This window comes from Nuphar pumila, chromosome 5, assembly GCF_984573655.1.
Source record: "Nuphar pumila chromosome 5, dmNupPumi1.hap1.1, whole genome shotgun sequence".
Taxonomy (NCBI): domain Eukaryota; kingdom Viridiplantae; phylum Streptophyta; class Magnoliopsida; order Nymphaeales; family Nymphaeaceae; genus Nuphar; species Nuphar pumila.
The window spans coordinates 63,695,805-63,709,173 of NC_143253.1; the positions used below are offsets into that span (position 1 = coordinate 63,695,805).

The 13,369-nt window shown below is 38.2% G+C and overlaps 1 protein-coding gene across 1 annotated transcript in view; it reads left to right on the plus strand.

Annotated features, from left to right (window-relative positions):
- Window positions 1-6,246: 6,246 nt before the first annotated feature.
- The window catches only part of LOC149837710 (uncharacterized), a 56,350-nt gene continuing 49,227 nt past the window's right edge, over window positions 6,247-13,369 (plus strand). The window contains exon 1 of the mRNA XM_090007471.1: window positions 6,247-7,753. Coding sequence (XP_089863597.1) covers window positions 6,568-7,753 — 1,186 coding nt within the window. The 5' untranslated portion in view covers window positions 6,247-6,567. The remainder of the gene's footprint in view (window positions 7,754-13,369) is intronic.

Here is a 13,369-nt window from a genome sequence, read left to right on the forward strand (position 1 = left end):
TTGCGAAGGTCTGATGAGTACGATCAAAGTGTTTCAAAGCTTCTGCGTCAACAGGATACATGATCTTATCTTCATCATGTCGAACTTTATTTACATGTCATCTCATGTATTTACCTATCCTCAAAGACATATACAATCATTGCAATCTAGGGGTGAGAGGAAAGTAGCAGAGCGACTTGTATGACACTTCTTTTGACCTCGTGCTACCATTGCCTCTTATCTTTGGCTTGAACCGAGGATGCCCACATGACGGAAATGATCTGCTATTTTTTTTATCTTTGAAATACAACATGCAGTGATTTGGACAAGCATCTATCTTTTGATACCCCATACCTAGAGCGTTGACCATTACCTTCACACGATAGAAATTTTGTGGCAATTTCTCATCTGTGGGCAACATACTCTTCACAATAGAGCACAAATGGTCAAAACTTGATTGACTCAAATTATACTAGAACTTCAAATTCAGTAGTTGAAGAACTGCAGACAAGATAATGTAACTCTCACAACCAGGGGCGTAGCTAGGGGGGGCAGGACTGGGCTGTAGCCCAATCCTGCCTCCCCAAACAGTTAATTTTTTTTTTTTTTAAAAGCCTAGTCCTAGCCCTGCCCTGATTCCATATGAAATAGATTTTTATTAATAATTGTAGCCATTTTTTATTTTATCTCAAAAAAAAAATTTTTCGGGGCCGCTGCCCCCGAACCCCTGACTATCACACAAATATTTTTTTTTCTACAACCCTATTTGCCCCCCCCCCCCTCACATGAATCCTAGTTACGCCCCTGCTCACAACCATTCCAAAGTGGCTCATTAACATCACTAAGTAAATCATAAAATCTACTAGCTGCATCATTTGGTGTTTCTTCCTCTACCCCAGTTGGTATATCACTAGGACCCATAGTAGAACCCAGTTCTAGTCCTGCAGCATCAAATATTAAATCCACATATGGATTATCGTGCACCATATCCACCTGTGCGTCAAAATTGTTCCTAAATTCTTCACCATAAAACGTCCAATTCTGATAATCACTTACAAAACCCTTCATGTATAGGTGATGTCTAACGCCATAAGGTTCTACAAATCGATTGTTCTTACACATCGTGCAGGGGCACCTAATCCGACCTGTGGGATCCACTGTATTGACACTTGCCATTGCAAATTCAATAAAACTGTCAACACCATTCATATATTTAAGTGATACCTCATTGTCAACTATCCTATGGTACATTCATTCACACTTTGCAATCATTTTGTTGTATGATGTTACAGATATTATCCTAACCAATTAAAAGGGAATCATCAGAATGCTATGATGAAGAAAATATCAAATTTATCATGCATTCGTGGTAGATGTAATGATTTGATATATATCACACACACACACACACACACACACATATATATATATATATATGATGTCATTCAATCACAAAAACAATGATGCATGCATTGATAACTTAGTATTTTTATGTGCAAAACCATTCATTTGAAGCATGTTTGAAGCATTGATAACTTATCATTCATTTTCATGTGCAAAATCATTCATAACATGATACATTCAGTTGAAGCATGTTTTCATGATATAATTTCACATGGAAGTTATAATCAAATTGAAAGTAACTTCATGCAAGCATAAATACAATCACATCAAACATTACAATACATTCAAATCATTTATATCAAAACAATGTCAAATATGTACCTACAACAAACATACTCCAATATCCCGCTAACTAATACCACGACTAGCATGAAATCCGAACTCCAAAAATAAGAACACTTCTATTTTCATACATTAAAATCATGCTCAGGATGATTTCCAAACTCCATCAAAGTAGTCCTAGATATCCACAACTAAGTGAGTGTGAACAGAAAAGTGTTGCATTCAAGAAATTAAATAACCTGTGATGCATATGCATCACTTACTCACCACGGATATTTACCCAATTTGCATTGCTTTTGTCACTTACTTACCATAGGTCATGTGACACAAGCGGGATCCATTGTGGAATCTGCAGGAGACACTGTGTTAAAATGATTGTTATTTACCGGATGACAAAGAGGGTGACGCCCTTTGTCAGAAATGAGCCCGGACAGGGAGACATAACCCTCTGCTGAAAGCGAGACAGGCAAGGGCGCTGCCCCCCTGCTGAGGCAAATTTTCCCGGTAGAAGGATTCGCCCCCTACCGGGAAAACATACAAGGGGCTTTGGTGCTTCGCCCCTTGTCAAAATTATCGAGGACAGGGGGGGCGAAGCCACCCCTGCCAGAGAAAACAAAAGGGCAGGGGGCTTCTCTCCCTGTCAATCATTCTCCGGCAGCAGAGCAGAGCCCCCACTGCAGAAGAAGTCAAGAGGACAGGGCCCCCCTGTCGACATTCGAAAGGACAAGGGCGAAGCCCCTTGTCTTGCTGGAGATCGAGGCAATGGGAGGGCCTGGCAGAGGCGATCGGGGCCTCTGCCAGCCTCTGTCGACTACAAACGGGTGGGGAGGGTCCGACAGAGGTTGTCGGGCCTCTGCTGGCCCTCCGGCAACCATAGGAGGGGAGGGGGGCGCTCCAGCATAGGGGAAAGGGGGAGGGTTACCTGCCGGCAGGATGGGGTCGTCGACCCTCCGACAATGGGAGAGGGAACGAGAGGTCGTCGATAGAGGAGGTCGTCGGTCGACAAGCGGGCGACAGTGGGGCGGGCGACGGGAGGTTGACGGGCGACGAAAGGTCGATGAGCGGTGGGCGGGCGACAAATGAAACAGAAAGGGAAAAGGGCTCACATTAGGGATTTACAAGAAATTTTGTGACAGCAAAATTCTGTCGTGCATCCGTCGCAAATTTGTGACAGAGTAACAACAGAAAATTTATGTTGATGATCCATTGCGAAGTTGCGACGAAGTTTGAGATGAAATGTTTTCGTCGCAAATCCGTCGCTAAGTCACGATGGATGCACGGCAGAATTTGGTTTGTCGTTAATTCCGCAAATAATTCGAATGTTAGCGACATATAGTTTTCTCTAGCTAATCCATCAAAAATTTACAACAAAAAAATCCATCGCTAATTAGAGTTTTTCTTGTAGTGTTTGTAAGTTCTTGCCATCCTTGTGAGCTGAGTTAAATAACTATGATCATCTACAAATCTAAGTCTTTGTGCAGCGTCATAACATTCAGTTCGGTGAACATAGATTGGGTCCGGTTTGGATATGCAATCCAGATCCATCACCTTTTTGACATGACTGTACTATTTTCGCATTTGGTTTTGGTGAACATTTTTTTTGACGAATTTATATTGGAAGTAGGATAAAATTCCATATTTGTGTTTTTAACTCGTGAAACACTTGTATTTTCCACCATTTTCTTTACCAGATAAGTAATACCATATAAACTTCAGTTCTAGACTCAATTTTACTCCATCAGATCTTGGTTGGATTTGGATACGGACTCAGACTTGTTATAAACTTAAAAAATCAGACAGATTCATATGAACCATGATCCATCCGCATATTCAATCCATTTGCATCTTTATATCCAACTCATTTCCACTCGTAATTCTGTGTCATGAGTAGGATTATCTTTTCGATAATCAAACTTGGGAGTCGGACCCCTGTGGGATTTGAACCCGAGCCCCTTGGGTTATAGATCCAAGCCTGAGTTGGATCAAGCGCCTCAACCTTCACAAGTTGCTGTACTCAATTAAGAACTTTACTCCAACAAATTAAGCATTGTTTGGCTAGCCAACGCCCAACACGAGTTCGTGATTTTTTAATAAAGAACATGATGGCACAAATTTCTTTTTTAAAATTTAATCAATTAAAATCATTTTTATTGAGCTTAAGAAGCTAAAGGGAAGTCACCAGTGTGTCCATTGCCACAAGACTGAAGCTGGGTTTACTCCGAGGTGGACAAAGGGACGTGAAAGTTTTTATATCAATAAGCCTGTGAGAGAGTGAGGTGGTTTTTCTCAGTTATCCCCCCATCTAAAAAACTCATTTTATTGATATTTTAATATATTTTTTTTATTAAAATACAAGTAAAATTATTAAAAATATTAAAATAACGATCAGCTGATTTTTATTACCCATAAAGAGGAGAGCAGATCAGGTCTAAGGGACCTTGGACAGGATCCTCTTCATTGATAAGATGAACGGCACCCAAAAATCCACCCAAAAAAAGCAAACTAGATGGGCTCCACACATGTCTCTGATGCCACCCATTTTGGAGATGAATGGCATCAGCGGTTGCAAAAATAACTTTTCAAATTTGTTTCAAATACCTTTCTTTTGTGTTTGCCTCAGTGATGTTGGGTGTCCATCTTTGAGATGGATGGTCAGCGGACGTTAAAGTCCATGCAGCCACGCTGCATAGAAAATGACCACCTTCTGGGTATGTATGGTTGCATTCAAATGTGATTTGAAATCTCATGCAAACGAAGAATGAATTTGATTTGCACTGCTAACCGAACATATGATTTGAAATCTCATGCAAATGAGAAAAGGAATGACATTAGGGGCACTTTTGAAAGCAAGAAACATCTAGAAAAAGTAAGGCTAGGTAGAAAGATTGTACGTTTTTTTCTATCTTTCCAAATGAGCATGTTTCGCTGAGAAACATTTTGAAAAAAGTACAATTTTTTATAAGAAAGACTCCTCCAAGAGGGTGGAGGAGTCTTTCCTATCTGGAGAGACACCCCCGTCTCGCCTCTCCTGTTTTGTTTGTGAACTGAAACAGAGAGATAGAGAGGAGTAGCATCTACCCTCTTCCATGGGTGCAGACAGCACCCCCATCCCCGGCAAGACCAGAATCGTGGATCTTAGTTGTTCTGCGGGCAGAGACGAGCATAAAGGTGAGCACAAAACCCGAAGGCGATGATTCTGGTGCCAATGCGCTTATCTCTTCTTTTTGTTCTTCTTCTCCTCTTTCATGTTTTGTTGGTATTTTTAGAGTTCTTTCCGTCTTTTTCTTTTTTTATATATACATCTGTTTTTTATTTTTTTTTAATTCATGTGTAGCCTAGATATTTCTTATGTGGAACGACCATGGCCCAAAGGATGATGATTATTTGTTTTATTTTTTTATTCTAAATTTTTGTAGTGGTGTATAGGTGACCAGTGTTCTCTTTTTTCTGTCTCAGCATCAATGCATATTTTTTTATTATGTTACATTTTTTTTTGTTTCTTTTATGAACGAATGTGACATGAGTTTCTAGGTTGTTTAATTCATTATTTTGTCTATTTTTTTCTCTAATATGTCAGTTTTTTAACCTCCAACAGACTAAGTTAGATATGTTTTTCCATGTTATATTAATCTAACAAATGTAGAATGTTTTTATTTTTTTTGGATAAGCAACCAATGTAGAATGTTAATGCATCCTTCATACCTGTAAATAGGACCCTAGGTAGTTGCATATCTTATCGGACGCTGAAAACTGAATGGCATTTGTTTTAGTTATCATCTTCAAATAAGAATCTTGGGCGATCCTTCATGTGGTTTTATGATCTGATTAGTGTTGATGATTTATTGGTGAAAGAGGTTTTCCTACGCAAACAAACCAAAAAATTTTCTCATACTTTTTCAGCCCGTTTTTTTCATGCTACACAAACAAGAGAAAAAATTTCTTTTGAAAAACTTATATCAAAGCTTTCTTTTTCTATAAGAGTTTTTCTGGCTTCCAAACGTGTCCTAAAAGTAAATTTCATGTGATTCCAGAACGCATGGTGGAATATGTGAATATGACTTCAAATCACGCAAGAGTGGTCTCTCTCTCTCTCGAGTAATAAAAAAAGCTACCAAACATGCCCCGAATGATGTACTCGTCAGATTTGTTTTCTTATTAGCAGCATTTATTATTTTTAGCATGTATATAATCGTTACGTGCGATCCCGTCCATGCGACGGAGTGATACACCATCATTGAAGGCAATAAAAATCCTGGTTGGTGTTTTCTTGGACAGCACAAGAAAAGGGGGAGAAGAAAACGAAAATTATAAAGCGCCAAAAGGAATTAATAGAGGGACCGCTTTCCTTGTTCCTGTCCCGCGTGTCTCCATCCCAGGTTTTATTCTCTTTCCCTCTTTTTTTCCCCTTCCTATAGATTGCAGATAATATAGCAAATGGGCATTCTTCATCCACTAAATCCGACAAACCGTGTTCCTTCCTACCAACAAAAAAACGCCTCTTTCTCTCTCTCTCTCAGTGAACAAAATGCACCCCACATTGCCTGCATTTCTTTTGAGTATTGATCTGTAGACGTTCTTATTGAATGATTTGGTAAAGTGGGTTGTTCTCATTTTGGATGGGAATTGATTATTGGGTTCAATAGAATTCTGTCTTTTTCGGGGTTTTCTGCTTTATTGATCATTAGAATCGTTCACCTTTTGATGGATTAATGTATTTGGTAGCTGGGATTTCTTGGATTTTCTGACTAACGTTATGAAATGTGATTCTTTTTGGAGATTCCGCAACGGGTTTCGAGGGATATTCTCCATCGTCTTCGTATTTAGTCCTTTTGGGAGTTCTTGTTTTGTTGGGAATGGAGTGAAGGATGAACCAAGATCCGGGTTTGTTGGGGGAACTGAGAAATGGACATGTTGGTGGTTGCAGCGGCAGCTGGGGCTGGACGCCTGGCTAAGTATTGGCAGGATGTGCTTACAGAGAAGGGAATAAAACCTGTAGCTCCCGGCGACGCCTTTGCTCAATCCGGGATTTCGGGCGTTGAGAGTTCGGGGTTCTCGTCGCCATTTGGTGAATGGCACAGTCAGAATAAGGTGGTTGATTGTGAAGAGGGACCCATGTTAAGTAGGCGTAGTCAGAGGCAGTTTGGTGATTCAAATGTGGAACCAGCAGAATTGTCCACCATAGATGTTCATCAACATTTGGGGACATTGAGTTTGCCTCCTGAGTTAGAGAAACCAGGTGATTGTTGGAATAGGAATGGTTATGATTATGGGGATGTTCGGGATCATGCATCGCAAGAATTGGCATCAAGAAGTGGTGTGGATGGTGGATCCTCAATGACATTGGCGAGACACAGACGACACAGGCGATCTACTTTGTCTGGATTACAGCCAAAGGATGGAGATGGACGTGAGGAAAATGTTGGCAACAATTCATTTGATTATGCAAATGAATATGGTAATGAGGCAGAGGATATGCTGCCACATGAGATTTCACCCAGGATATATGATGGGGGTGATGGATTTGTTAGGAGTAAAAGCTTACAGCATAGGAGATGGTCTCATGGATATCCTGCAAAGCCAATGACAACTCTTGAGAGCTGTTTGGTTGCTCAGCTGTACAAGGAACCAGCTGAAACGGAAGACTATGTTTTCAACTCACCTCGATCACCAACTATGCAAACTTTCTGGCCAATTTCCGGCTCCCCTCGGTCACCATCCATGCAAACTTTACAGCCAATTGTTGACTCACCTCGATCACCATCTATGCAAACTTTACAGCAAATTGTCAACTCGTCTCGATCTACGCAAACTTTACGGCCAATTGTTGTAAGCAATAGGAATCAAGTTATTAGAATAGCCGATGGTGCTGATCAGGGGCAAGGCCTGCAAGGTGGTGTACATGGGACTCATTATTGGAATGGATTTGATTTGCCGGATGACAGCCATAATTTAACTGGAATTCCACCTCTTCCAGCAGCAGGCTTGAAAGATTTGCAAAGAAAAGAAAAGCATGAGAGAGAGAAGATTCTCCCTGGAAGATTGAATGTTTCAAGTAGAAGGCATCCTGAAAAGGGCTCACATTCTCAAGGTATCATTGCTTGTTCAATTCCGGTAGTTTATTGGTTTCTTCATGCCTAGTTGTAACTGTCTCGTTATGGATTAGAACTCTCTTATACTATCTTAAAGATGCCTCTACACACATGTGCTCACCTGCATGTGCATGCATGCCCAAGTGCAGACGTGTGTGCATGCACACACACACACATACACTTGGAAGCAATGCTAAACAACCAAAATGTATTCTACATATTCTCCACATAAGGCAACGGATTGAAAGTTGAAACTTAAGGAAATGACATGGATAGCTTTCTCATGATCATCATGAACATAACTCTTTTAAGTTCCAAGTAATGAAGAAGTGCTGTTATTTTATTGTCCAATCCGTCAATACAAAAAGCTAATACCAAATTGAGACTTGCATTTTTTTAGAAGGATTGCATCTTTCATTGATATAACTGTACATGCATCATATAAGCAAAAAGTCCTTATAGGCATGCTTACAAATAATTAATTCATTGGTTCTTGCATTTATGGAAGTTATTCATAGTTACTGTGTATAGACTATAAAGTTCCTTTGTTTTTCAACCTTGTGCTATAAGAATCCCTTTCTTGAAGTTCCTAAGGGGATCTGTTCATTCTGAACATTTAGGCTACACACCCTTCTCCTTTCAGTTTCAAGCCAATTCGTCAGTCACTTGTTTTGTTTATGTAGCTTTCAATGCAACCTCCTCCAAGCACCCAATGCACGTCACAATTGTTTGTCTGGTATCCTCCGTCACTCCCTTTATGATCCAACCCTGCTCATGGTCTTGGTCTTAGCTGCTATGCATTTTTCAACCAAATCTCACCTACATTGAACCAACTACCTAGTTGTTTAATATTGTAAGTACACAACTTTTGCATTCCTAGCCATTGGTGTCTCCAAGCATTTTTCCTCAGGCTAATTCCAGGAATCCTCTCAGCCGTATATTGTCTGCAGTAATGGCATTTACAGTATTAACAGCTTCCTTTATATGCTCATCAGTCTTGAGAAAATAGTGTTACGTAGTCATCACAACAACAATCGTCAAACCTAGACGTTTCACCTGCATATAAGCAAGTATACATGATCATTGCATGTCTTAGTTCACATGACTAATCATCAAATCTGAAATCTGTGGAGTAATCTTCCTCCGGATATGATGCTCTTGCCCACTTCTTGCTATGAGGTAAGAGTCCGCATAACCATGTGGAGTTATTTGTAGAGGAGATAGTGATGCATTCTTGGGCTTGCTTATATGATGCATGACAAATACAATGCCACAAAGTGGCTACAGGGGTGCACACTTAAGAGTCACTAATGGGCCAAATACAAAGAGCCACTAAGATCTAATCTCACAAAACTCTCAAAAGAGAGCAATGTAATCAAGTATACAAAAATATAAAGAATGCTTAATGCATTCACAATGTCCTACAATGGACAAATACAAGAGAGAGAGATAAGAGAGAAGTCCACTTATGGGACAATACAACAAGCCTTTAAAAGGCAACACATAAAAAATAATAAGAAGTTTATTAGAGAGGAGCTCTAAGGCTTAACAATACATGGGGAAGTGACCCCTATTTATACAAGAAAAAGGAGCACAAGAGGGGGGCCATTGGGGGCTCCCCATAGTGTCATTGGGAGCCCCCAACGACTCTATGTGGGACCCCCTTATGATGTAATAAAAGAAGTTTTAAAAAAGAAAGAAATAGAAAAGACTCTATTAATAAAATAGTTGTTTCTAGAAACAACTACATGAAATGATCAAAATACCCTATATCAGGTATTTTACACACACACACACACATATATATATATATATATATATACATGTATGTATTTTAACACTCCCCCTCAAACTTTACGGAAAGATGACCGAAAGTTTGCTAAGGAGAAAAATAAAACGGGGAGTAGGAAGAGATATTCTGATGTGACATGTGGTAGGATAACTGTTCCTCTCAAATATTCATTGCGAACATAGTGGCAGGCCATCTCTGTATGCTTGGTGTGCTCATGAAAGGTGTGATTGCTAGCAATATAAATTGCACTTTTGTTGTCGAAACACAACTTCGAAGGTCCAAAGATGTCTACACACATATCTTTGAGAAGACTTCTTATCCACACAAATTCTATTGTGGTGATTGCCATAGCCCTGTATTCAGCTTCAGTGGAGGACAACGAGACTTTTTGTTGCTTCTTGTATCTCTAGGCAATTAAAGAATCTCCTAAAAAGGCACAAAAACCAGTAGTTGAGATTCTATCCAGTAGTTGAGATTCTATCATTAGGGGTACCTTCCCAATCAGCATCAGTATAAGCAAGTAAATTTAATGAGGATGAGGATAAAAATAACCCTTTAGTGATGGTATTTTTGATGCATCTGACAATCCGTAGCACGACACTCATATGCACAGTTATAAAAGCATGCTGAAACTGCTTGGCAGGGTGAACGACATGTGCAATATCTGGTCTGGTAATGGACAGATAAGTGAGAGAACCAATGAGTTGTTTGTAGGGAGTGTGATCTTCTAAAAGAACCTCATCCTTCAGTCTTAATTAAGCATTGATCACTTCAGGAGTCCCCACCTTCTTGTCATCTGAAATTACAGATTTAGAACATATATGTGCAGTAAGGTTCATTTGTGAGTATATATCTTCGAGGAGAGTATGCAACTTCAATTCCTAAAAAATATCTTAAGAATCCTAAGTCAGATATATCAATGCTATTTTTTAACATATTTTTTAACATTATAAATACCAACTTGATCATTGTCTGTAATAATCATATCATCGACATAAAGTAAAATAACAACAATACTAGTTCGTGCATTTTTCATAAAGAAAGCAATGTCAATATAACATGAACGAAAACCCAGTTTAATCATGACATCACTAAATCTATCATACTTTTAAAAGTTTAAGAGTTTGACCTTGTCCAATGTTAAATTCCGACGGAAGATCCATATAGACTTCTTCATTTAGTTTTCCATTAAGAAAAGCATTTTCCATATCTTATTGATATATAGGCCATTTTTTAGTTGATGCTACAACTATTAAGGTTCTAACACTAGTCATTCTTGTTACGGGTGCAAAGGTTTTCTCATAATCAATACCATATTCTTGTGAATATCTCTTGGCTACTAATTTTGCTTTGTATCGTTCTAAAGATCTATCACTCTTAGTTTTAACTTTAAAAACCCACCGACATCCAATAGGTTTTTGTTTGGAGGAAGTTTAACTATTTCCCAAGTGTTAGCCTTTTCGAGAACATCTAGTTCAATTTTCATGGCTTCAATCAAATGAGGTGTATTTTTTGCTTGATTATAATGTGCGGGTTTATGATATGAATGTAAAGTTATTAGACAAGCCCTATAATTTGGTATAAGTAATTCATATGACACAAACCTATTTGGTGGAATGGATTCTCTAGAAGATCGCCTAAGGGAGGTTTCTTCTATAGATTCATTATTTCGAGAATATTTTTCTAGAGCACTAATAGGTTTATCTTGTTTACGTCGGGGATAAACATGGAGATTTTATCAATGATGTCATCACTACTTGGTAATGTTTCAATATTAGATACTTCATGATGTGTATCATTTATTATTTCAAAATGATTCACAGAATCATCATACATATCTTTCATTGGTGAAAGACCATATAAAAACATATAGTCAATTTCATCTTTCTTATCAAGTTTTTCAAAACCATTTTCAACTTCTAAGAAGGTCACTTCTTTTGAAACATAAAGTTTATTATTTTTGTAATCAAGGCATCTATATCCTTTTTTATTTTCACCATATCCAAGGAAAACATATTCAATTGCTTTTAGAGACAACTTATTTCTTTTATGCAAGCGGACAAAGTATTTGCAACCAAGAATACGAAGGCGATTGAAATCGGGTGTAAATTTAAAAAGTAATATTTTTTAAATTTGATGATGGCATACGATTTATTAAATAGGTGGAAGTTAAAACGACTTCATCCCGAAAATTCTTAGGAATATTTTTGAAAATAAACATTGTTCTAGCGGTTTCTATAATATGTCTGTTTTCTTTCCGCTAACCCGTTTTGTTGTGGAGTTTTAGGACATGATCTTTGATGACAAATTTCATTTTGCTTTAAGTAATCTTGAAAATCATTGGATAGGTATTTTTCATCAGAATCAGATTTAAGAATGGACATGCTACTTTGAAATTGATTTTGAACTTTCATGCAAAATTCTTTAAAGAAAGAAAAAACTTCTGATTTAAGGTTAAGGAAATAAATCCACATATATTTAGTAAAGTCATCAATGAATGTTACGTAATATGAATAACCACCTTTAGATATAACCGGAGATGGACCCCAAACATCCGAGTGCACAAATTCAAAAGGTCTTGTTGAGATAAATGTTCTAGTTGGAAATAGAATAGACTTCATTTTTTCAAAAATGTAATCTTTGCAATTTATATCTTTTTCTTTACAAAATTTGTTTCCAAAAAGAAAAAGATACATTTTAGAGTAACTTGGATGTCAAGTCTTTTATGCCAAGTTTCAATACTTTTATCTTAGATATAAGTACAAAAAGAGTTTGTAGAAGGAGTCAAATGATCCATATAGTAGATGTCTCCCTTGCCCAATCCGCTTCCCGGACTGGAGATCCTGCACAAACCAACCATTAGATGAGAAAGATATTTCACATCCATGGTCGGCAATTTGGGAAACCGAAAAAAGATTTAGGTTTAATTTTGGAACCACTCTTACTTTTGGAACAAAAAAGTTTTGGGAATTTTTAGAATCTAGTGTTCCTATACCTTTTATTTTTAGAAAAGTTCCATCGGCTGTAGAGACAAGATATTTTTTTTAATTGGTGCATACATTGGTTAAAGCATTTTCATAAGGAGTCATATAAAAAGATGCTCCGGAATCTAGAATCCAAGAATACATACCAGGTGGTGATGTAGAGGCAATGGCGGCACCCGATGTAGAGGAGGTAGCATTGAGTATTTGTTGAAGAGCCATGGATATTTGTCCAAGAGTTTTTTTGAGATCCCTGCTCTTGCCTTCATCTTCTTTTTTGGTGGTGGATTCTTCAACGGAAGCCACCTTAGGCTTGAAAGTTCCACTTAATTTTGGGCAAGCAGATTTAATATGACCAGGCTCATAATAATGATGACATACAATCATCTTCCTACCTCCATTATAGTTTTCTTATTTTTCAAAATGTGGTGGTTTGTATGTTTTGACATTGTTGGCAGGTTTAGACACGACAATGACTTCGTCTACATTTTCACTCATGCTAAGTCGGGTTTCTTCTTGAGTAATTTCGGTAATGGCATCTTCTAAAGGAGGAAGAGTGGATCTATGAAGGAGTGAGGATCTTGTTCAAATTCGGGACGAAGCCCAAATAAAAATTGAAACAATCTTTCTTGTTTCATTTGCTTTTGTCGAAGTTCAACATCCTCCATATCCACCCACTTAGGCTCCAAAAGAGCCAACTCATCCCGTAAAGGATTTAGAGCACTATAATAGTCTTGAATGCTCAAATCCCCTTGCTTAGTGGTTCTCATTTTTTTTTGCCAAAAGCAGGCTCTTGCATGATCTTTTTGGGTATACATACCCTTCATAAAGAACCAAGCCTC